Source organism: Pyrgilauda ruficollis, unplaced genomic scaffold, assembly GCF_017590135.1.
Source record: "Pyrgilauda ruficollis isolate IOZ18807 unplaced genomic scaffold, ASM1759013v1 scaffold40, whole genome shotgun sequence".
NCBI lineage: Eukaryota > Metazoa > Chordata > Aves > Passeriformes > Passeridae > Pyrgilauda > Pyrgilauda ruficollis.
This window is the reverse complement of record NW_024525490.1, coordinates 6,606,902-6,632,730: the sequence shown is the minus strand read 5'-3', so window position 1 is coordinate 6,632,730 and position 25,829 is coordinate 6,606,902. Positions and strand designations below refer to the sequence as shown.

The 25,829-nt window shown below is 39.2% G+C and overlaps 1 protein-coding gene across 1 annotated transcript in view; it reads left to right on the top strand.

Annotated features, from left to right (window-relative positions):
• The first annotated feature begins 47 nt into the window (after positions 1-47).
• LGSN (lengsin, lens protein with glutamine synthetase domain) overlaps positions 48-25,829 on the top strand; it is a 60,525-nt gene continuing 34,743 nt past the window's right edge. The window contains exon 1 of the mRNA XM_041477522.1: positions 48-161. Coding sequence (XP_041333456.1) covers positions 48-161 — 114 coding nt within the window. The remainder of the gene's footprint in view (positions 162-25,829) is intronic.

The window sequence follows — 25,829 nt, the reverse complement described above, 5'->3', positions numbered from 1 at the left end:
GAATACAGTCATTTATCGACAATTAGCTGCTTGCTGCTGTCTTTCAAATGCTGATCACTATGAAATCCAACCCCCATGCCATGTCTGTGCAAGCAGTTCCTGCCATCCTCCCACTGCTGTCTATTCTTCTGGACCTCAGATTTCATAGCCCCATTTCAGCAGTAAGTAAAAAATTGACATTGATGCCAAACTTGCAGCGATCTGGTGCCTGAATTACAACGATGCTGTGCCGTAAGCACAAACTGGCAGAAAGGATCCTAGTCACGTCTCAGACTATCTGGAATTTAACAAGAATCAAGAGATTATCTCCTCCCAATATATTTAGCAACAAAAATTTGCTAAACTATTATTAAACAGCCTTATTTGTTCTATTCTCTTGGAATCTTGTAGGTATGGATTTGTCAGTGTTGAAACCATCTACCCTTGATCTATCTAACCTCCCTTCTGTGTCTGTGTCTGGTTTATCATCTGTGGTATCTGAATAGCTGGTGATGGCTTCTACAGAGCAAAATACACCTCAGAATCCACATGTCCTGCAATCTACCTGTCTTCCAAGCAAGACTATTTAACAACATTGATGAAAAACAATTATTGCCACACTTAAATTTCTCAAAATAGTCAAGGAGAAAGCACACTCTAATGAAAACAATGTAGAAAAATAAAAAGGAGTTACACAGCATGGAAAAAAAATTGTTGATTATTAGCAAGAAGTCTTTTCTGAGTACTGTCTTTTCTGGGCTAGTTATGTGGACTCACCTTGAATACTGTGTGCAGTTTTCGTTGCTGCAGTATAAGAAAGTTGTTAAACTATTGGTTTATCATCTGTGGTATCTGAATAGCTGGTGATGGCTTCTACAGAGCAAAATACACCTCAGAATCCACATGTCCTGCAATCTACCTGTCTTCCAAGCAAGACTATTTAACAACATTGATGAAAAACAATTATTGCCACACTTAAATTTCTCAAAATAGTCAAGGAGAAAGCACACTCTAATGAAAACAATGTAGAAAAATAAAAAGGAGTTACACAGCATGGAAAAAAAATTGTTGATTATTAGCAAGAAGTCTTTTCTGAGTACTGTCTTTTCTGGGCTAGTTATGTGGACTCACCTTGAATACTGTGTGCAGTTTTCGTTGCTGCAGTATAAGAAAGTTGTTAAACTATTAGAGAGCATCCGAAGGTGGTGACCACTGACAGGACCCGAGGGAATGGCCTGAAGTTGTGTCAGGAAAAATTTAAGTTAGATACTAGAGAAAGGTTCTTCACCCAGGGGGTGGTTGGGCACTGGAACAGCTCCCCAGGGCAGTGGTCACAGCACAGCCTGACAGAGCTCAGGAAGTGTTTGGATAATACTCTGAGGCACAAGAGTCTTGGGGATGGTGCTCTGCAGGGCCAGGAGCTGGACTCAGTGATCCTTGTGGGTCTCTGCTATCTCATATTCTGTGATTCTATGATTGGTTTTCAATCGTTTCTAAGCCGTTCACGATGTTTACGAGGCATTCAATAAACTAAGCAATAGTAATAAAGCTGTGAAAGAATCTCTGCTTCTTTTTCCTTTTCCTGCCTTCCCTTAGCTATTCAACAGCACAATGCCTCTTATTTATTAGGAAATCACATACTAAAAGAATAGGCAAAACTCCAGTTCAGCCTCATCACTCAAAGTAATGAAGTCTACTAACATGGGCTCCATTCATATTCCCTCCACTAGTACCTATCTTGTCACTTGCTATGCTCTAGATTGGAGCTCTTCCATGGAAAGGAGAAATGGTCTGAAATTTCCATTCCCTACACTACTTAAAATTAGACAAGGGCACCAGACCTGAAAACTGATTAGGTGCAGGGAATAATCCTGAATCGTATCAATAATTTTTGGAAAATTACTCTTCTGTTACATTACTGAGAGTTTACAGAAGCTCATCCCAAGATCTTGCATACAAGACTGCCAGTGCCAACCTTACACACAAGGTTGTGAGTGCAGGCCTTGTGATGTACCCCAACCCACGTGTCCTGCTAAGAAAGAGGGCTGAAGTGTACTGAACTAATGGGCTTTTCACTTGGAGTTTTATTTGTGAGTATGGTTTTTGGATGGAATCATCTCATTTCTGGGAATCAGACTGACCCCATCATACAAATCAGCCATCAAATGAAAAAAGCTTCTACTCAGTTCCAGAGTTGAGACAACATCAAACTAGTAATTTCACCACTAGCTTGCAACCACTATCCAATCTCTATCTAGCCATTAATAAAAAGCCTAACCATGAGTTTAAAAAAAAAAAATAAATCTATTTTAGAATATGAAGTTCATACATCCAAAAAAAAAGGGTTGAACTCTTGTGTTGAAGTATAACAACTTTGTTAGATCTATCTTACTGATCTGTCTCTGACAGTGGCTACTATTAGATATTTTGAGAAAGACAAGGGCATAATTAATTTTTCCCATGGTTATAAGATTGACCAGTCTGAAGCTTTAGGACTTTCAGAATGGAGATCTTGCATTAATTTTTCCATTAATTTTGTCTAATTGCTTTTTGAGCCTATTTATATTTCTGGCATCCACAACCTTCTATAGCAATGAGTATTACAGTTTTATCATGTGTCACATGAAAAGATACTTCCTTTTGTTCTGAACCAGTTGTCTGGTAATTTCATTGTATTCCACCTTGTCTTTATATTATGTGAAACAAGAAATAGTTATTCCCTATTCACCTTCTCTATGCCTTTAACCATTTCTGTATACTTCTCTCTAATTTCATATTTTTTTCTTTCATAATTATCTCCAATTTCCCTATTTTTTCCCATAAATCTTAGTTTACTTAATTCAAAATCTACAATTGTACTTATTTTCTGATTTTACTGTGTCTCTTTGGGGTAGGATCACAGTACCTTGTTTCTATTTGATGCTTTACTGGTTTCATAGTAGTTCTTGATATTCTATTTTTGGCTTTGATCATTTCTTAACATTGAAAATACGTTTTCAGAGAACTTTACATAAGATCTACTTCCAGGATCACCTTCCTCATTATCATTTGAAGTCTAGTATTTATAAGTTTAAGTTCATGACCTTATGTTTTGTTCCCCTTCACAATGGTAGGTATGGATTTGCTTTCATGGATGATGAATTTTATTTGCCCCTCTATCACGCATATGTAGGAGCATATAGGGGCATTGTGAAATTTGTCCTTGTCATTTCCAGTGCTGACTCTTGTAATTAATTTTGGTCCATTTGGAGATTTTTTTCCCTCACTTTTTATTTCTTAACCAGATCATTTAAGAATATATTTAATATCATATGTCTAAACACAGAGGGACTCTTCTGGCACCTTCCTTCTTTATGAAAGACCTGCCATTTCTTTCTAGTATTAGCTGATTGTTCTTTGACTAGTTACCATAAGAGGAATTTCCTTCTTCCTCTCTTGACACTGAAGCTTTTCAAAAGAGCCTTTGTGACAGAATCTTTTGAAAAAGCTTCTTGGAAAATCTAAATTCATTGAGGAGATTAAATACTGATTCATTGAGATAATTATTGTTCATGATAATAGAAATAATTTATACTTCTAGACTGGGGGAAGAATTCAGCCATGCTTGCACTTCTGAAAAGTCCTGACTTGAAACCAGCAAGACTCTAATCTGTCATGGAGAGAAGTTTAAGGAAGTAGCAGAAAACTGGTTTTTGAGTATCTCTAAGCAATGTATTCAGCTGACTGCCTGTCCATGGTTCAGTGGGCTGAGCAACCCTGTATGTGATTAACATGGGAGGATGAAAGATGGAAAATGTATTTTTTTTAAATCATGATATAGATAGGAAGCATCTAGAGATTTACAGTAACTACAAATTTAGAGGACTTGGATATCACTGTAACCAGAGATAAATATCAGTATGTGCATCACTGCAACTAATATGTCTTGATTATTAACAGAAGTTTCCTAAGATTGATAGCTTCATAGAAAGCTACCCTAAAAAAGGGCTCTTCAAACTTATGGGAAGCTAGTCTGATTGAGAATCTGATTTACCTCTTCCCATTTTCTTGGGCACCAGAACTACAGTTTGTGTATTTTATATTCTTGGCTCCACAAGACACTGTGTTTACCCAACAGAGATCCTTTTTCTCCTGTAGGCCTCTCTTGATTTCTTTTATTGCTCTTTACTTTATGGGGTAGACATAATGGTGCACATTGGTAAAAGTATCCCATTTGGGATCATGGGATAACAGACAAGAAAAAATGACACAAAATGTGAATGTATGTTTTCTGCACATTAACTGCAGGAAATAGGTACCAAGTGTGTCTTGGCGTCACTGTGCAAAAACAGCATGCTTGATTCACACCAGGAAAAGGTTTTGGAGACCTGTAAGTATTCACGTATATTGTTCTCTCAGAAAAGTATCCAGAATTCCAGAAGTTTTGACAGCGGAATATTTTCTAACCCAGTTACATGCACAAGCATCTCAGCAGTCAGTCTGCAATAGTTTCCATCTAAAACTGAGTAACATTTGCCCTTGTACTTGTTACTGATATTTTTGGAGTATACAAGCTGACTTTAGGGATACCTGGTTTCTTGAATATCATCTGACACCCATGACTGTGCTGGCCTGGACTCTGTAGAGCTTCGCCTTTGACCTCCTTATATTTATTTCAGTAAATCCCAAGATTTAAACTACAATTTATCCTCCTCCTGCCAAAAACAACTATAATAGAGCCTAAGGTATTAAAGAGTCCAAAAGCCTTAATTTGCCTGGAATTTTCCTCCTGCTGTGAGAAGCAGTGCTGTAAGCTCCCTGCCCTTCAGTCAGGTACAGATGGATAGATGAGACCCACTTAGCCTGTGGAAGATTTGTGAGAATAAGACCAACACATATAGGAGCACAAGAACAGAAAGTAAGTAAAGGTCCCAACAAAAAATAGTCAGAATTTTTCCATTTCAGATTTCAGGGAATTTATCATTATTAAATATTTTATTCATATTCTTTATAATAATTATCTTTTCAGTTATTGTAGGGCTGATGCTACACTATGTCCAAAAGATGTGCAAATCCCAGGAAAGGATAATTTCTCTCTGCTCTGCTGCAGTCTGCTTTCAGCCCACTGTGGACAGTGGTATGAGCAACAAATTATTCTGCTCATTGCTTTTCTGGAAATAAAGCATTTGGAGAATGAAGACCATTTCACCAGCTGTGAAGTCTGAAGACAATAGAGATCTTTATCCCACAGAGTAATAATTAGGAGAATATTTGTGCACTAGGAGAATATTTGAAGTGCTTCTGTGATGAATGTTGATACTAGAGCATCATATGTAATATATGTAAAACAGCTCTGGAAAAGTATCAGAGGTGCTGCTCTCTTATTTTCCCAGAAGAGTGTTTATGCCTACTTTATCATATTCCCTCATGCATATTTTGTGGCCAAGTCACTATGTTCTTCTGTTTACAATGGCAACTAGAGCAAGATGATGGCAAGTACCCTTTTTATCAAGTTAGTCCATTGTTTGGTGCTCAAGGTACAATCCAAAATTATTCGGCCTTGAATTTTCTCAAGCAGTGGATAGTGCTGAGGTTGCACCTCCACCTTGCTAAAAGAAATGTGGCATCAAACTGATGTCCATGCATAAAATTTAAAGGATAGATTTGTGTCCTCAGTTTACATTTGTTTTGGATGTAAGCCTTACTGCCTAGCTTTGAAAAATGTGGCTTTAAAAACAAGCCATCCATGGGTAAGTCTTAGCTCTTGATCTCTGGGGATAGATGAACTTAACTACTGGTTTAAGAAAGGAATCAAATCTCCAAAAAAGAGGCCAGACTGCCTTTTTTTTTTTTTAAAAAAAAAAAAAAAAAAAGTGGTTCCTTTTGGCTGACTTTAGAAAAACTCTTTTTAGCATTCATTGGTGTTGGGGGTGATTCCATTTTCTCTACTTCTACCTTTTTCTATAGGCTATTTACAAATTAAGGATATCTAGCAGACCAGATATATCAATATCTGATATATAAATATATCTAATATATAAAATAAATATATAAAATATATATTTTTTTATATTATCTTCTGTAAATGTTAAAGGTTTGTGACTATTATATATTTCCTCCCCCAAACTTGCAGCTCTGTAGAATTTGAGAGTATCTCAGAGATATGTGTTGCCAGTTCATCTCAGAAGAGCAGAACAGCCCCTGTAAAACTCACATTCCTTGGCTGCTTCTCTTCAGAAACAGCAGACCTGTATACATTTTCCATTATTGCAAGACACTACTTTAGCCAGTCAGCAGTGGGGACATTCAGTAATGCCAGGTCAGATCCTAGGGCAATCAAGAAAATATTTTTGTTTTAAATGCAGTGCCAGGAATTCTTATTACTAGAAAATTTTTGATGGAAAAGAAATAAAACAATAATCATGCAAGCTGAATTTTATACTGAGCTGAAACAGTGTTCCAGAAATATCACAGAAAATAAACATCCAAAGGGGGTTTCTGACAACTAGGTATGATTCTCAACTGAATAATTAAACCAAAATGATGCAGGTTCATTTTGCTGCCTTTTGTTAACATACAATTTGACTTCCTTTGTCTTTTCTTTTCCCCCACAACTTACTGTTGTACTGTTGTATTTAATGTACTGTATTCATTATAATGTCTTGTGCTATGTTTAAAAACTTCTGCTGAGGTAAAAAATGGCTTTCTATTTTATACTTGCACAACACCAGCAGCATAGACCTTAACTGAAACATCTATAATGGATAAATAATAATAGTTAATACATGGCAAGGTAAGAAGTTATGTCCAGTGTTGATATATCAAGTACTAAGACATAGTATAATATTTAGAATGTTTTCAAGATCACTGAAATGTAATATCAGATAAAACATTCTACTATCAAACTTGTAAGATGTTTTTGATAACACTGATATTGGTATAGCCCTGGGACTGAATTTTTTTTACTTGTAGGAAAACTGCAATAAAAAAGACTTGTAATAAGTGTTGCTGCTGCTGCTGTATGGTGAGATGTGTCAGGGCCCTGAGAACACGGGTTGACTTCAATGGCTCCAATGAGCCTTCCCTGGGACCCTCACCTTTCCCCCAGGGACCCCTGCCCTGTTGTAATAGTATTGCAAAAGTGCCGTATTGTTGTCTCCTTATCACAAAAGTTTCATACCTTCTTGGCGTCTTCCCATGGGCAGCTCCTCAGGGCACTGACCCTCTCTCTTCCTCAACAAGTAGCCAGCTGACTCCAGTTCCTTTCCAAGCAGCCAACCCACTCTTTTACAGCACTCTTCTTCTCACAGGTCACAGCTGTGGCCTGTTAAAGTCAGGCCTGCTCCTAATCTTTGATAACTGGCCCAGCTGCAACCTCTTAGGGGTGAGATTACTTTCTGCACTATCTTTATTTTCTTATATTCTATCCCCCCACACTGCCCTTTATTTCTCCCGAGCCTGAGCTGTGGAGTAGGTGTTCCTGTCTCCTGGATGGAACTTTGACCTCTGCTGTAGGTGGCTGGTGTCCTGGATGGACCCCAGTGCTCCTGTCTGGGCACCCTGGGTGCCCCCTGGGCTGGTACATCTCATGCTGTGGCTGTTGAGGGTCCCTGCTGCACGGGGCTGTGTCCTACTCATGGGGTGCTCCCTGTGCTGGGGCCACCCCCGGCTCCCAGGTGACCTCTCTGCATTGGCTGTGTCCCAATGCATCTGACCACAGGTTTCAGGTCTGTTTGTAGCTGGAATTGGTAATTTCAAGGGAAATTTTTGCCAGAATTGAAAAAAAAAAAAAAAAAAAAAGGCATCCCTGCAGAGATTATAGTCTTTCATAGTTAAAAAAAACCCAAAACAAACAACAGTGGGCATATTTTATTCACAGAATGCTTAAATGCCACTTTTATTGACTAATTCTTTGCTCTGCATGATCTAATACTATCATGTTGAAACAATAGATTAAAAAAAAAAAGATATTTCCACCTGAAAGGAAAAAAAGTAATAAAAAAGTGTAATAAAATGAGTCAAGCAGTGTTCTGCAGAGCACAGTATATGCTGTCCAGGGATGTGGCTATGGCAGAAGCTTTTATAAAAGCAGTTCAATATTCAGGTCTGGATGACAAGGAAAGCTGCTCTAAAGTAATTTCTTTGACCAGCAGGAACAGTTCTGTTTCTTCAGCACTAATCCTCTAATAATTTCTCTAATCCGTTTCTGCATCAGTAACTCCGGCTGCTTTGTTCTGCCATAAACGCTGGAGTGCACCATGCCTGATGGGATCATGTGTGTGCAGGTGATTTAGAAAGTGATACTCCAACTTTGCACCACTGTTTAATTCCTGGAAGGAAAAATCCTTGTACCATATACTGTCACAGCCCATGAATGTCCCATTTGCTTTAATAAACCAATAAAAAAATAATTAGAAAACTTTCGGGTATGGGAGATGCAGAAAGGTACTCAAAACACAAATCTTTTGCCTGCAGAAAGCTCAGACTCTTTGGATGAGAGAGTTAAATTTCATGAAAGGCATCAATCAGGCTGTTCAGAATGTCTCTTCTGAACCTGTCTCAGCTGAAGCCATTAATGGCCCCAAATGTGCTATTTAGTTCTCTGTGACTTGGCTGCCAAAACACTTGTGCATTCAATTTCTAATCTACTTTGAGACAAGACTGACAAAATAGTTCATGACAGAGGCGATACCAGTCCAAACACTTTTGCCTTAAGTCAACTGGGGATTGCTCACAGGTTGCACCAACAGCCTCCTACAGACTGACTGACAGACAGACAGACAGATGACCAGCCTGGGACTGACAACGTTTTCCGCCATCTAACAAAAGATCACTACTGTCTAATTTGTTAAATTTGTAATGCTACCTTTTCACTGTCGTGTACTTTGTGACCTAAACTACAATATGTATGTCTGAGATGTGGTGTAAAATAGTGGAATACAAATGTACTTTCCTGTGATCCCTAGCAAATTAGGTGGTGATGAGTAATCTGTGCTTTCAGACTCTCACTAAGAAGAGTTCTGAATTTACAGCTTAAGAGTTGTGTCAAGCAGAAAATGAGCTACATAGAAGTAGAATATTAAACAACAGTTAGCTTGCAATTTGATTTAAGTAAATTTTAACTGCCAATTGCTCATCCTCCAGATTTCTCAGTATCACATTTCTGGTGAAATGTATGAACCTGACTCCTAATTCAAGATGGCTAGATGGGGAACGAATATTTTTACCTCCTTTTTCCTTGTGTGTATATAAATACTTGATATGTATAAATACATATCAGATGCTTTTACATACAAAACTAGAATATTTGCTTGTCTTTATTGTGTTCCATTTGTGTTTATAAAGAATAAAATATCAGGACAAATATCAAATCTTCCATACATTTCCCCAATGAAAATTTAATCTGATTTATCACCTGCAGAAGGATTTGGTTAGACTGGGTCAATGTACCAAGACAAACAGTGTGAGGTACAATCAGACCAAGTATTGGTTCCTGCACTTGTGTCAGAACAACCCCAGGCAGCACTACAGGCTGGGGACAAAGCAGCTGGAAAGCTGCCCAGCAGAAAAGCCCTGGGGTGCTGGTTGACAGCAGCTGAACATGATCCAGTGTGTGCCCAGGTGGCCAAAAAGGCCGGTGGCATCCTGACCTGTATCAGTGTTACAGTGGACAGAAAAGACCACTCTTGATTTGTTGCCGCATCATACTGTTGCTAAATATCTTAGATGGGAGGTTGTTACTTTGCCACTCTATAGTGGACCCATCACTGAGGAGTTAAGCTCTAGCAATTTTACATTGTGCTTGTTATGTGAGTCTGAGTTGCTTTTTACCTCTAAATAAATTTTGTGTTTTCCTAAGATCTAAAAACTCTTTTCAGCAGGATGGACACTAGGCACAGCTTGGTCATCTACACTACACTCTGTTTAGAGGCTGAAACTTTGTCATGGAGGGACTCATTGCAGGCAGGAACATCACATTGGAATTTCCCAGCATTTGAAGAAATATTTGCCATTGTTCAGCAGCTAGGGAATTAGAACATTTGCCCAAGAAATGCAAGACCTTGGCCATCACCCTTGTTTTCGGAGATGATGAACCCGCATCTTCCTTGTGTCAGAATTTGGGGAAGCACCAGGCTGGCAGATGATCAACAGTGCAGATGAAGCTGGATCACTATGCCAAAAAGACTGCAAAAAAATCACGGATCCAGGAAGACAAAACCTCATGTAAAATGAAGAAGTGTGTATTCCCATACTGTTTGTGCTTTTTATCCCATGTACCTTAAATGGGTGTTGTAAAACTCAGATCAGGAGCTGGGAAAGCACTGCTGCAGACACATGGGTCCTTGTGTTTGCCTTCCCAGGCTACTGCACACTGTAAGGCTCCAAATGTGGACAAACTTGTTGTGTATAAGACCTGAGAGTCCTGTTTGTGTCCAGCAGCTCTAATATTGCTTGCAGGTGTGGGAATCTAAGCAGCATGAGAAGTCACTTCTGGTCCAGGTACATTCAGCCCCAAAATCCAGATTATAGGATCAATTTTGGCCACCCTGACTCTAATGTGCTTGAATTTTTCTGTGAACTGTTGTATTTCACAAACTATGTGCCACAGTGCTGGGCTTCATGGAACCCCATAGGGAAAATGTTGTAAAAACAGATGTTAATAATGCAGTTTATTACAGATACTGGCTTATTAAATTGAAGGACATTAAGTAGTGAAATAAATTATTAAGAAAAACAGACAATTCCAGGCATTTTCTTGGGGAGAAATTTTTTCTCAGCCACAACCTCAGTAGGGGTGAAATAGGATCCATTTAACACAGTTTAAAATGTAAAACACTCACTTGATCACATTGTATGAACTGTATGTTCCAACACTGTGTTCAAAATGTTTAAAATGTAAAACACTTGATCACATTGTATGAACTGTATGTTCCAACACTGTGTTCAAAAATAAATATTGCAGAGATGTACAAGAAACACACAAACTAGCTTTTCTTCTGTGGGAATATTCAGCACTTTTTTTTTGTGTAAAGAACCAGTTTTATCACCTCAGAAAATTCCTCTAAATCTAGTCACTGTTGTACTGATGTTGTGTTTGTCCTCATTAGCAAGATGAGGTGCTTCTGCTTAGCATTCAGAATCAACTCCAACACTTCTGTGAATAGGTAATAATGAAGAGAAGATGTGGGAAAGAAGCTTTTCCATCCTTTAAGAGATAGTTTAGATATGAAGAGATTAATAGCTGTCACTGGGGAATCTGAACCAGGAATCACTCTTCAAAGCCTTCCCAGGTGATAATGACACAAATAAGCCAAAGCCAGATTATAATAAAAATAAAACAATCTTGGAATTCACAATTATAATTATTTTTTTTTAGGTTTGGGTTTTTTGTTTGCAAAAATAAATGAGCTTTGTGCAACTGCATGTGGTGAGATAATTCTGCATATATGGTGATTTTTTTGAATCCTCCCTAATAACTGGAAAGTTCTGTCTCACTTCTACTACTCTGACAAAGTGGCAAACATTTCAAAAACAATTAAGCCCCAAGATTTATGCAAATAAATTAACAGTTAGAGGAGAGGAAGTCTGTTAATTAAAGTCTGCAACAGGAATGTATACTCTATTAGAATGTGCATGAAAAGGGAGCCTGAAGCCTGGAACAAAAAACTTCATTTGGGCAGCACAGTTTGTGAAAAGCAGTGTTTCCTGCGCCTTGTCTGGCCAAAGTCAAACAAGTTCAAGGCACAGATTTATAATGAAAGCAGGCTTTATCAGCTTCAATGTTCAGGAATATAATTTTTTTACTTAGTAAATAATTTATTCCTGATGTGACTCTGCTTTTGAATGGGATGGGGAGAAGAAATTCAGTAACACTATGAGAAAGGCCAAGGTACTTCTGAGCCAGTCTAAAGCAGAAAGTCTGGGCAGTCATGTGAAAATAAGTTTGTCGTGTGATTTATAGTCCAGCAACTAAATCAAATAGGTTTTGATAATATGCATCTGTTATAGTGTCTCTTGTTCCAGACTTTCTTTGGCTTGTTTTTAGATGGCTGTTATCTAAACATAAAATATATGAATCCTAATTATCTAGTCTAAAACTTTTCGCTCTCCACGATGCATCATTTACAATGAAAGGCCCCATTGCTCAGGCTTCAACTTCTTAACAACTCTGATTGAGGAAAAGCCTTTTCCTGATTGCTAAATCAGAATCTCTGCTAACTGTGCAAGTATGTGTGAGATTGCAAGGACACTGCATAGATGTGCATATAAATTTAGGCTTCATGAAGCAAAATCTATTAAACTATGGAGCTATTTCAAGTGCTTTTGTCCAAGGACGTCGACATCAGTGAAGCTGAACCACAAGATTGATCATAGTGCAGTTTATGACTGTGTCAGTACTGCAAATGTACAACTGAATCCAGAAAATTTTTCCTACTTACTCAGTTTTTCTACGATGCACAGTAAATCAAATTTTCTAAATGTTTCCAGCAAGCAGATTGTATCCTCAGTAGCTACCATTTCAGCTTGAGAATTTTTGCAGTGGGATTTCCTAAAAGGCTTCATAGAAAAAGAGGTTCATTGTTTGAAGCCAAATTCGACTTTTTGTTAAGACTGATCAAAATAGTTTGTACAGATTTTCATAAGCTTTTTGCTCACAGTGTGTATTATTTGGTTTAGTGATCACAGCTGAAAAGCATGATTTTAATAACGATGTTGAATAAGCAGATTAAAGTAAGTCACAGGGCCTCCCTCATTCCAATAGTAAACAAAGTAAACTACTTTAATTAAGGCAAGATAGGTAATATATATATTACCTATATATTATCATTGTTTGGTTGGCTCATTCCTTTACAGTAATATTTTAAATAGCCAGTGTATCACAGATAAGAAAGATTATTTTTTATCAAGCAGCTGATCTCCTTGATATATTTTTTACAATTTCTTCTGATGAAGTAAGACGAGCTGTTGAGGTAAACTCTAATTCTAATCAACATCCCTAAAATACCCAGGAATTAATAATTTGTTTACAAGACCCTGTCAGGAATGACTGAGCTAATCACTATGAGTACACCACTTGTGCAAGGACAAATCCATGCTCCTGTAAATGCCTATGCTAACTACAGATTGATTTTATTGACTCAAGTATTCAGCATTAGGGGAAAGAAGTGGTAAGAAAGAGACTGGTATTACCAGTGTCGCAGGTGATGTGTGCAATGAGGCACATAAGAACAGGGTTGAACAGATTCCCAGGCTTGGAGCTGGGAGGGAATTTTTCTCAGGGTGTAGTGGCCACAGACTGCAAAGGATTTTGAAGGTTTTCTGGCTTTGCTAAAAACGTGCACATGTATTTGCACAATCACATTCCTGCAAGAGCTGAAAGGAAGGTGCTTGGTGACCTCAGCTGCTCTTTGTCCTGCTGCTGTGGCCTCCAGGACGCTGCTCTTTCTGAGCTGCCTTAGCTGATTGGAAACTTCCAACACGTGAAAGATGGGAGAGCATTAGTTGTGGGCACATGATTACGGGCAGCTTTGACATTAATCAGCCGGCATTCATACCTTCCAAGCAAGCACCAATGCCAGACTGCTGGGGAAGGGACAGTCAATCTCACTGGGAAATTTCTATGCAAAGGAACTCTACTGTCAGAACCCAGGACGTCCCTCTGGCTGCCTTGGAGGACTCGAGACCCTGACAAGGGGCTCAGAGACCTTGGCACGGAGTTAAAGACACCAAAGACACCTGTGCCTTTGATTTCAACCCATGGAAAAAATTACTAGCTTTGTATGAAGATGTACAAGCCACAAGAGTTTAAGTAGAATGATAGTTAATTTGTCACAGGTGTAAAAAGTAGAATTTTGGGGGTTTTAGAATGAGGGTTCAAGAGGCAAGATGGAGGAATCTGGGCATGTTCTGTCCTTCTTCTCTGCCTCCATCTTCTGCTGTGATGGTGGCACTTTTGGATTGGTTTAGAGTAGAGACAGACTGTCTAACATAGGTGATAGGTATTGGAAAATTATTGTAAATAAAGTACACATAGTTTTTAGTATAAAATGTTAATACTGCCCCAAGGGCAGTCAGTGTGCCATGAACCGACCTGCCAGACAGACCTCAGCAGGTCAGAAAAAGAATGTTATAGATAAGGAAAAATAAACAACCTTGAAAACCAGAGCCAAGGAATCCCGACTCCTTCTTAGATCGCTGGGCTGGGAAAAAGAGAGTTTCTAATACCTCAGGGTCGTCTCCACCACAGAGACTCTGAGACTCTACTACTTTTCTTGCAGCATTTTAAGCTTAAGGGTATTTCTCTAATGAAGGATTTAAAAACATGTGACCCTTGGCCAGAGATCTGGTTCTGTCACTAATGCTGCAGCTCACAATGTTTGAAAGTGAGTGACCATGCCCCATCACTGGAAGTGTTCAAAGCCAGGCTGAATGGAGCTTTGAGTAATCTGGTCCATTGGAAGTTGTCCATGCCCATGGCAGGGGACATGGAACTACATGACCCTTAGGCTCTCTTCTTATCCAAACTATTTTGTGATTCCATGATTTTATGACCTAGAGTTCTGAGTCTTCAGGTGGAGCAAACACCAGGTCCCAGTAAAGTAAGTTCTATTAAATTGAACCTCGTCATTACAACAACATTTATGCAGACACAGTGTTGCATTGTAACACATTAATTATTATTTATTTTTTTAAAAGTGTTTTTCCAGATGAATGACTAATCTCAGAAGCCCGCGGGCCGCCGGGGATGCAGGTATCCATGGTTACCTTCGTTGCCTGGCGACACCTCCTTACGCTGCTGAGCAAGCCCTGCTCTCGCTGGGTGCAGTCCCATCCAGCTGCCACCCCGGGCCAGCTCTCCTGACACAGGAGAAGTTGCTGTGCAGTCCAGGTTAGAATTAGAGTTGGTGGTTTCATATGAAAAAAAGAAAGAGGGAGGGGACCAATGAAAGGCTCTGGTCTCTCTTACAGCAATAAAAATCCAGTTGTGGCTCCAGGCAGGATCTGAGTCAGTGTGTTGATGTAAATCCTCAGTTGTGCTGTAAGACACAACTTTGCACAGAAGTTCATTTAGGGCAGGATTTAAGGGTATTGATTCATTTCTCAGCCAGACATAGACCAAGAACTAATAAACTAGGATTTGGCTTCTTTACTGGGTGAAATGAAGCATAGCTTCATTAAAAAAAAAAAAAAAAAAAAAAAAAAAAAAAAAAAAAAAAATTTTTTTAGAATAAAAATATTTATGTCAGTTCAGAAACAGAAGATGCATTTATCTTATAAATGAGATTTTAAAATACACTTATAAAGAGGCTATGAGTCAGGTTCTTCTAATTATGTCAATTTAAACGGACTTAATTACAAATTTAGAACAATAAATTTTACTAGACCTGGTTATGAAGGTCTTCCCAAATGCTGCTGTTTTATGCATGCCATGACTCACCAGCATCCAGTCATGGTATACAGAGGTCTGCAGTTGATGTCACAGCCTTGGGCTCTGCTTTTCAGAGCATTTTCTCAGAACAATGACTTGCAAGTACTTTTCACCCGAGTACTCAGGACGGTATTTGTGGTGTAGCTGAATTGCTTACACAAACAACAGAACAAATTGCTTATGTAAGTCAGGCACTTCTGGTGCAGTCTTGTCTGTAAATAGGGATGCCCTTGTCTTCCTCTTCAGCCTCCCCTGCTGCAGCACTCAGCTGCCTTGCTGTCGAAACTTACCAAAGAAGATATTTTCTGAGCTTACAGTCCTGAGTTTGCCCTTCCAAGCAGTGTTCTGCTGAACAAGAGCTCCTTTAGGAGGTTGCTTTCTGGACTATTGATCTGTTTTTGGCCTCTGGTACATTCAGGGGTGCAGTCTAATGAATGTGCTTTTGCAGTAAATCCTTGAAAGCACTATTGTTTTCTGATTAATTCTTTCTCATGACTTCCTTGAGGTTAGTGCCATGGGAGGTGTCTCTTACTCTAAATCTTCCAGAGTAATAAACTCAGTCATCTGTAGTGCTAGATCATTAACCTTGTCCCTGGTTTGGGCTGGATCAGCTCAGACTCCTCCCAGCAGTTCTTGGGCACTACTTGGGAGTTAGTACACAACAGTCACTATTCCCTCCAGGCAGTTTGAAAGCAATCTACAGTGCTTTGGAGACAGAATGGCCACTAGCGCTGACATTCTGGATATTGTGGTCTAGCCAGTTATGGGGTATAAAAAAGTTCTGGGCACATTTAATCTTCTGTAAAGTAGTGCAGTGCTTTAACTGGTCTATTTCACTGTTTACTTGCCACCTCTTGAGCAGGTTCAGCCTGATCACATTTGCAGAGATGTAGACAAGTACAGGATTCTCACTGAGCTACATTTACTGAGATCCACTCAGAAAAACAGAAACCTGCAAGAAATGCATTTATAGTGCAGATGGTAGTGGTTAGGATGCAGGTGTTTTTCAACCAATGTCTGTTGTGGGGAATGATAATGTTTCAGCAAGTTTTCCCATTTTGATGGAGATTTAAGGCTAGAAGGTACCACATGGATTCACTGAATGATGTTCTTCTGTGTTTATCTGTCAATTCTTGTGTTGTAATTGGATTGTTAGCAGGAGGGGGCTTGTGAAGCACATAGCAATTAGGGTTATCATTCAAGACTCCTAATAAGATCTAAGGTTTATTGGGTAAGGGTAGAAATGGCCTTAGCAAAGCAAGGGACTGATGTTGCCAAGTATGATGCTGGTATCCTTGTACAGTTATAAAAGAAGGGACTTTTTGCTCGCTTGGAATATTCTCCAGAAGCTTTGTAATAAGTGCATTTCTCCTTTATTTCTAAGCCTTTTTTAGAGTGTATTGAAATTTTCATCGGTATTATTTTTATTTTGCATTATAATTACAATGCAGGACTAAGATCAAATTACACCCTTCCTTTCTTTTAATCTGTATATCCTATCTTATGCTTATCATTAAAGTTGTATCTTTCCTTGTAAAGAAAGCTACAACTTCCTCTTTCATCTTCTTCCTTATAAAACACTTCTTAGCTGAATATAATTTGTTATTCTGTGTTAATTTAGGCTAATAATTCCCCTTGCCTTATTTGCAGCCCACATAGTGATGCAACTTCCCCTTGTTTTGTTCCCAGATAAGTATTGCCACAGTTCTTTAATAAAATGATGTAGGACTCTGTTTACAAAAGAGTGCTTCTGTGGTATCTTACTGCTTTCACAGGAAGCTTAACAGCTTGCAGAACAGTAAGTGGCAAATGTTTAATGCAACATTATGCCAACTTGAGGACAAACTGTTCCTCTCAGGAATGTTTTCAGGCTTAAATGAGAGGAAAATCCCCCTTGCAGAATGTGAATTCTTGGAGGCGGCGGGGAGTGACTGCCACTTCTTTGCCTTGCCAGCAGCTCTAATTCTCAAGCACCTTCCAAGGCTTTTTTAGATCAACTGTAGTGTACGTTCAGCAGCAAGTAGTGATAAAGCTGTGACTGGTTTTTCTGAGGAGCAAAGATTCCTCTTTCATGGAGGAGGCAATAAATCTTCCAGTGTGTCTCAGACAGAAAACATTGGGTTTTGCCCACAGATGCTGGAAAGGTACTGAGGGGAGAGACATGAGGCCATGGCAAAACTATTAACATGAGTAAGCAAAGACTGACAGTGTATTTGCAAAAACTGTGAGACAGAACAATTCCAACTTAAACAGTGATGAGTCAGACTGAAATATGTGGAAATTCAGGCTTGGATGCAAGTCATCCATTAGGAGGATTAGTGGACATTACTGAACTAACAGTAGTTTGACTGAAGAGAGAAAGGAGCTCTCTACAACCTCCTGAAAGGTGGTTGTAGTCAGGTGGGGGTTGGTGTCTGTCTGTCCAGGCAGCAACTGACAGAATGAGAGGACACAGTCTTAAGCTGCACCAAGGGAAATATAGGCTGGATATTAGGAAAAAGTTTTTTAGCAAAAGAGAGATAAAGTACTGGAATTGTTTGTCCAGTGAGGTGGTGGAGTCACTGTCCCTAGATGTGTTTATAAAAAGACCGGTGCCGTGGTTTAATTGAGATGTTATGGCATGGGCTGTACTTGATGAGCTTGAAGGTCTCTTCCAACCTAGTGATTCTGTGATTTCACAGAATTAGGTTGGAAAAGACCTCCAAGATCATGGTGTCCAATCTTTGACCAAACACCACATTGTCAACTAGGCTGTGGCACTATGTACCACGTCCAGTCATTTTGTGAACAACTCCAGGGATGGTGACTCCACCAACCTGTTCCATTAACAACCCCTTATGTGAAACAATTCCTCCTGATGTCCAGTCTGAACCTTCCCTGGTGGAACTTGAGGCCATTTCCTCTTATCCTGTCACTGGCTGCCTGAGAGAAAAGGCCAACTCCCACCTGGCTCCTTTCAGGGAGTGATAGAGAGCCATATGGTCACCCCCGAGCCTCCTCTTCTCCAGGTTAAACACTCCCAGCTCCTTCAGTTGCCTCTCATGGGACTCACTCTTTAGATGCTTCACCAGCTCTGTTGCCCTCCTCTGGACTGGCTCCAGCCCCTCAATGTCTTTCTTGCAGTGAGGGGCCCAGAGCTGCACACAGGATTTTGAGGTGTGGCCTCATCAGTGCTGAGTTCAGAGGGACAATCAGTGCCCTGCTCCTGCTGGCCACACTTTTGCTGGTACAGGGCAGGGTGTCATTGGCCTTCCTGGCCACCTGGGCACACACTGGCTCGTGTTCAGCTGCTGCTGACCAGCACTGCCAGGTCCTGTCCCACTGGGCCCCTTTCCAGCCACTTTGTCCCCAATCTGTAGTGCTGCCTGGCGTTGTTCTAGCCAAAGTGTAGGATCTGGCACTTGGTCTTATTGAACCTCTTACCATTGACCTCAGCCCATCTATCCAGCTTGCCCAGATTTTAACACATTTTAACAGATTTTAACATTCTCTGTGTTAATCCTCCCAAGCAGTAAAACCAGCAAGTGGTCTCTGCCCATCATCACTATTCTTAATCTCTGGACCTCAAGTCAAAATACTCTGCTGGCTTTCTTTGGCTCCTGGGTCCTGGATTCTTTGAACGGGAGGGAATTGTGTGGCCATTATCTGTAAGTAATCCAGGACTTCCAAGTGGGTGCCTGGGCTGATGGATCCAGGACTTTCCAATGCGTGGTGTGCAGAAATCTGCAGTCATAGAAAATGTGTTGTATGCTTTCTACTTTATAGCCAGTCTTTAGGGTAAGGCACAATTTTGGGTGCTGTAAAGATGACAGGGTGCTCAACTGATGCTGTGAATTTACCATAGGGAAGGTGCATCATTTTGCAACTCACGTCTCTTAAAGGCCCAACTGTGCCTGAAGACTTTGTGAAGTGTGAATGAATTTCAGACTGGAATGTCCCAGTCCTCCACCTCAGAAATATGGTCTAATAAAGGGAAAGAGAGGAATAGAATTAAAACCTTATCAGATGAAATCTGTGTTCTTATAAAAAAATGCCATTCTTTACTATAGGAAAGTAAAGTAAATCATGGAAAATGTTATTTGTCCAGGAAGCTTCCTAGGAGACAATGGAGTATAACAGCTTCTAGATCACAAGGCTCCTGAAGATATAGTTAGAATTCATTATGTAGCAAACCTTTATGTTCATGATAAAGGGAATTGTCATGTTTCAGTGTTTTTCATTAAAAAAAAAAATTCAATTGACCTTCCAGATTTTGAAGAACTTGTGTTTGTAATGAAAAGCTGTTTAAACAAAATTCTTCCTTTATCTGTGTGCATAGGCTTCAGCTATGTCTGATCAAGAGGGAAGAAGCATTTCCTGTGAGGACCCACAGCACAGGCTGGGGTGCTGCTGGTGTGCAGAGGCACCACATTCTGGACCAGGTGCCCAGGTTGCCTTCAGGGGGAGGCGGGGGAGAGCTGAGGTGTTCCCAGGTTTCATCTGGATAAAGATTTAGATAGGGTCAGCATGTGCTTTCTGCTCACTGGAACGTGTCCCACAGCTTAATCAGTCGGAAAGCACCACTTGGTGACTTGGCCATCACCTGCAAACTTGGTAGGCAAATTACCTTTGCAAACCACCACCAGCAGCAAATTTCCTAAAGAAGGTACATTGACCTGAGACAGGCCAAGAAGACTAATTTACATGACAATAAAAACATTTAAAAACATATATTTCAGTGCTCCAAAATTTTTATCTTCTCATAGAACTAAACATAATTGGGGATGGGGGAGGGGTGTTTCATTAAAAAATAACTATTTTTCTGTACTAATTTTATCTTCTGTCTTCAAAATGGACAGGCAAAATTGTTAGGCAGGTGAATTTCAGAAGGCCAAAGAAGAAGTTGTAGGTTTTTTCAAAAATTATTTTAGTTATTTCAGTTTTTCAAGCACATAGAAGCAAAGTGCTTTTATGAATTCCTGTGGGGAAGAAAGAACTAACTAGAAAATCCTCTTTGATACCCATGAAAATTGGCTTGGGGGCATGGAGTTAGGCAAGGTTTTGAGGAATTTTTTGAAAAGTGTAAAATATACTTTAAATCATGTGGAAATTCTTTACATGGAAATCCTGCTTTACAGAAAAGAGAAAGAGCATGAATGATGAAATGTTTGCTTTGTAGGTAAGAGGATGTACTGATCAATGTAAAGAAAACACTATTTTGTGACATATGGTCCAGTTTTCATGGGGATTTCAAGCAGAAATAATTTGGGCTTTTTTAAGGTGATTAAGATATGCCCATATTGAGGAATAAGAAACATCATAATGAGGATACATGATGTGGTCTGTACTTCCCCTTACATCATTGACAGAAGTCAGTTTGTATTTATAAAAACTAGACTGTACTAGAAAATTGAAAAAATGGATTCAAGGCCTTGATTATGAGAAAATGAAGATTAAAGGGAAAGTAGTTTTGATTGCAGTGCTAGGCCTCTGTAAATTAATAGTTGTCTGAAGCTTCATTAGGCACAAAAATGATGGAAGCATTTTTGTTTAGTTGTTTTGTTCACCAAAAGCTAACAATGTGATTTATTCTGATAGATAATTAATCTCTAAAAATGCTTCTTTCTTTATGGTAATTTTGCAATAGCTGCAACAACTTGTGCAACAAAATGAGGACAAGTATGTTAGTAAAATAATTTTTTTTTTCCCTTTGGTATCTTCTGCAAGCAGGATCCCATTCCTGAACCCATTAGGTTCACTTACACATGACATTAAAACTCCAAAGCAGGACTGCAGGAAGCAGCAATTGTCTGAAGGCAGCAAAGGTCAGCAAGTTTTTGTGCTCTGCTGGTTTTTCCTCAGTTTATTAGAAAGAGTTGAAGTTCACCTTCTGGCACAGTTATTTCCCAGGTAAAATTATCATAAGCATGTGCGTTACAATAGTATTTTTCATGACAATCTACTGCAATATCACATATACCTTTATGATGTTCGTGGAAAAAGAATTAATTTGTGGTATAGTATTATGATAGATAGTTAACAGATATTTTATTGCTCTTCAAACATAAACATAATTACATTAATGCAAAAAAACTGGCGGCATTTTGATTAATTCTCAAATAATAAAAAACCTGCTTCCATGCATATGTCTATTTTCATAAAATTAAAAATGAGAGCCATAATAGAAAGAAAATAACCCTATAACTACACCATAAAGAGAGAATGTTTTTCTCAAGAAATGTTTCCATAAAGCAACAGAGATTGTCTGAAAGAGTCATAGTGCACAGTAGTGGATTTGATAAAGACGAGAAAAAGCAATTATTAATTGCCATTTCTTGAGCAGATTAGTTAGAGGTGCCTGTTGTGTGCAGTAGGTTCCCTGTCCTACAAACTAATACAGCAATTAGATAATATAGACAATCCATATCAAACCACTTCTATATCTGATTTTAGTGGAGAAAAAGGTATTTCAATAGCTTTTGGAAAGGAAGACTGCCATAAGAATCTACAGTGTTGCCTTTCATATTTTGCAATCACAGCTATTTATTAGCTCCAGGCACAGGTTATCTGGTGTGAGCCATAACAAAATCATAGGGCTGTACATTGAAAAATTGGATTTCCTAAATATTTGTAAAAGAATTTTATACAAAAGCCCATCAGCCAAAAGTTTGTAACATAATAACACTTTGTAAGCCTCAAATGTTTCCTATGTTCTGTATAGTAGCATTGAATCTCCTTGATTGATTGAATAGCTTCACAGGTTAATGACATCTAAGAAAGTTTTGTTTTTCATCACAGTCCTGGAGCATTTGGTTTCTTTTATATTCTCACTTTAGGCTTAGTTATGAGACTGAAAAGAGAGGCTAAAATGAAGAACATCTCTCTGAACGCATCTCTCTCTCTGCAGCAAACCCAGAAGCACAGGCTGAAGTTATGGACACACAAAAATAGAAGTAGCCATGACAGCTGAATCACACAGTTCTATGAAGTGCAAACCTGAGGTCTGGATTGTATCATCCATAGACTAGAGCAGAATGATTAACTTCCTCAGGACAATCAAAAAAGATTACAGGTTTTTTGATCAGTGATATGTTGGAAAAGATGCTTTTAAGCATGCATTAAACATAAACAGCAAATATCATCTTTTCTTCCTTTGCCAAGGAAAAAAGAAAAAAAGATTGTATTTCCCATACTTGGAGACATGGACTGTCAGGGACAGAAACATAGTATTCTTCAGGGAGGTCATTCCACCTCTAAATGTTCATTTTAACTGTAAAGAAAGGACCTGATACAGGCTAAATAAGCAAAACTACAGTTTCTTCTCTTAAAATTCATGTTGAAGTTAGAGTATACTGAGAAGAGAATTTTGTTTCATTTGTTCTCTGCTGACTTGCCATTGCCTGGTAACATTTTCACATAATGCAAGCAGACACTTGGAAGCAGAATTAGTAGGAGGATTGATTTTGTTCCCTTGAAGAATATATTTGCTTTACAGTGAAATACTGAATGCTTCAGGTGTGAGCTCTACCTCATCAATTTTCAACCTCAAACTTTTATGTTTATGGGGACTTTATGTTGAATGTTATTTTTATGTCTTGTGAGAACTGCAGCTCAGCTGCTTGTATTACATTTTCTTTTTTTTTTTTTTACAATTTTCAGTGCAAATGCAACATCCCACATGAAAAATGATCATATTTAATTGTTTAGTAGAAATAGCTTTTGTCTGGAAACAGACCAACTAAGATATTCAAACTTTTCTCCCGTCATAATATATTGGTCAAGCCTGGGATACACAAAAAGCAAAAAGTGCCTCTGCTAGCCACCTGCACAGCTGTGGTAAAAGGCACTCAAAATTCACCTAATTTTGATGTTATCTGTTCATAATAGCTCACATATAATAAAAACCAAACCTGCAAAAAATATAGTTAAGAATGAAAGATCAAGCTGCCCAGAAGCTAAGGAGCACCACAAACCAGAGTTGCCCCTGAGACCTTCATCTACCTACCATGTGAATTAATTTTCTGCATTAAATGTTAGAGGCAAAAAAAGGGGAAGAATAGAATATGATTACTTAATTAAAGACTGAATTGAAATACAATTGCACAAGGAACAGAATAAAGGTTGACAGGAAATAATTTATCTGATATTTCCTATCTTCCAGTGTCAGACATCAGTTCTTCAGCCTGCATTCCCCATGGATGGTCACACACCAGCTGTAGTGCCATAGCTGTATGGCTGCAATAATAAATGACAGCAAAAGAACTTCCAACCTAAGTGACATTATATTCACATTCTAGTTTTGTAGTTAGTTACTTTATTGATTCGAAAAGGTGACTGAAATATTTTGTTATGTAACAATTTAAGAACCTCGGTCAGATTAGAGCCCTCTTGCTCGTCTGATCACTGATATCAAAGCCTGATGCAGGTGACCTTTGGACAATAGGGATATGTTATTTTTGTGGGAATATTAGTCCAGGTGCTAATGCTTAGATGCCCTGATGAAGGAGAAAGAGTAACAGAGTGGTTCCTCTATGGAATACATTTGTGCTCTGTGTGGCACATCTTGATTGAGGATGGCTAGCTGTGGCCACCATCCAAACCATGGGTGGAGAGATTTGCTAATTTTAGCACGTTTTTAATTTCAACTCCTCATGGAGCTGGGAGGTCCTTGAGTCTGCTGCATGGCTCTGCCAGGAAAGTTGGTGCTGCTCTGGTGCTGAAAGCAGGCTGTTCTTTGGGTGCAGTGGGATCTTCTTCTCATTCCTAGGCATTTAAAATGCCACAGTCTGTAGGGAATGGCTCAACTCCCTTTCCCCACAATTCAGTGATGACCTACATTAACATATTTGTGTATTACTTGTTTTAATATTGCCAAATATAAAATATTTGGTGGAAAGATATGCAATACTCTTTTGTAAGATTTGTGGAGCCACAATCAGCAGCTGTATCTCACTGATGAAACAATCACAGAGAGGTAACTGAAATAACTAAGAAAATTTATCAGAAAAAAAACACCTTGGAACTACAGTTATTTCCCTAAGTTCTTTCAAAGATGCTGTGGTGCAGTAATACAAATGACTCCTCAGCTCTCCATATGGACAATGAGTCATTCTAATGTCAAATGCCCAAAGCCTGAGGAAATTGCAGGTTTGTTGTTGCTGAGTCATAGTGGCATGTACATCTTGCTAGCTTCAGCTGGCATACAGGAAAGACTGATATACACCGCTTACTTCTCAAATATTTTCTTGTCTCTCAGCCTGTTGGGAGGATTGTGGTCTACTTCGGAGATGTCCCAGAGAATAATGTTAGGAGCGCCCTCAGATGATGCTTATTTCCTCTTTGGTTCTTGAGCTACTAATTAAAATGAAATGCTAAGTGGAGCATAAGTGAATATTATATAGAATGGGTCATTAAGACCTTTTACACTAGTTTGGCATTTCTACCAAAATATCATTTTCCCTGCTGCAATAGCGGAAAGAGGTGCAGCAGGGTGAGAGCTCTGTCTGTCTGTTACACATGGTGTGAGCAGCACCGCTCACTATGCACCACTGACACACCACTGAAAACAGCCTCCATTCCCATTATACCATACAGATTTTAATTGTTTATACCTTTCTGAAGCACCAAGTTTAAGCCAATATGTTTCATATCTTTCCTGTGCCTCTGGCTGAATTCCAGAATATTTCAGTCAAATAATTCAGCTCCTTCAATAAATGAGCCTAGGAAAAAAGTGCCACTTTGCTTATGTTGATACTTTGAGGTTTATTCTGTAAAGTTCTCCAGCACCACCCTGCAAGTATTGTACATTTGGCAGAGAGATATCTCTCATGTCAAAAATAAGCCTAACTGGAGTGCCCACGTGATAGGTGAGCAAAAGCCCAGTATGTTCTCAATTTCCTGAATTGGGATGGAGCTGGCCAAACAGCATGTGAAAGGCAATTTTATTTTGATATAAAGGCTCATCCCAGGCATCCAGTGATGGTAAAGGACCTAGAAACAGAGCAGTGGGCAGGACCTTTAGATTTGTTAATGTGGGGAAGGGGTTTTGCTTGTGTCTCCACAGGTCACCACATGAAATTTGTTAGCATCATCCTGATTGGCGAAGGTACTGTGTCTTACCCCCTTACACTGGACAGCACAAATGTATGGATCACCTTTGCAAATACTACACACGATGATACCAGGTGCATCTCTGTGGCAACCCCTGGGGATCCCTTTCACACGTGCTTGGCAGGGGTACCCATTGGCAAGGAGCGTTTTGGTAAGCTGTACAATGAAAGCATACAGCAAAACTGCATGGCCCCAAGTATATGGCAACCCAGGTGGTGGTGTCAGGACACCTGGTGGAAGAACACAGGGTGGGGTGAGACATGGTACAATGATCTGAGAAGAATGCATGACTTTCCAGCTTTGCTCTTGCAGCCACAAGAACTAGATAAGCTAGGGACTTTGCAGGCCTTGC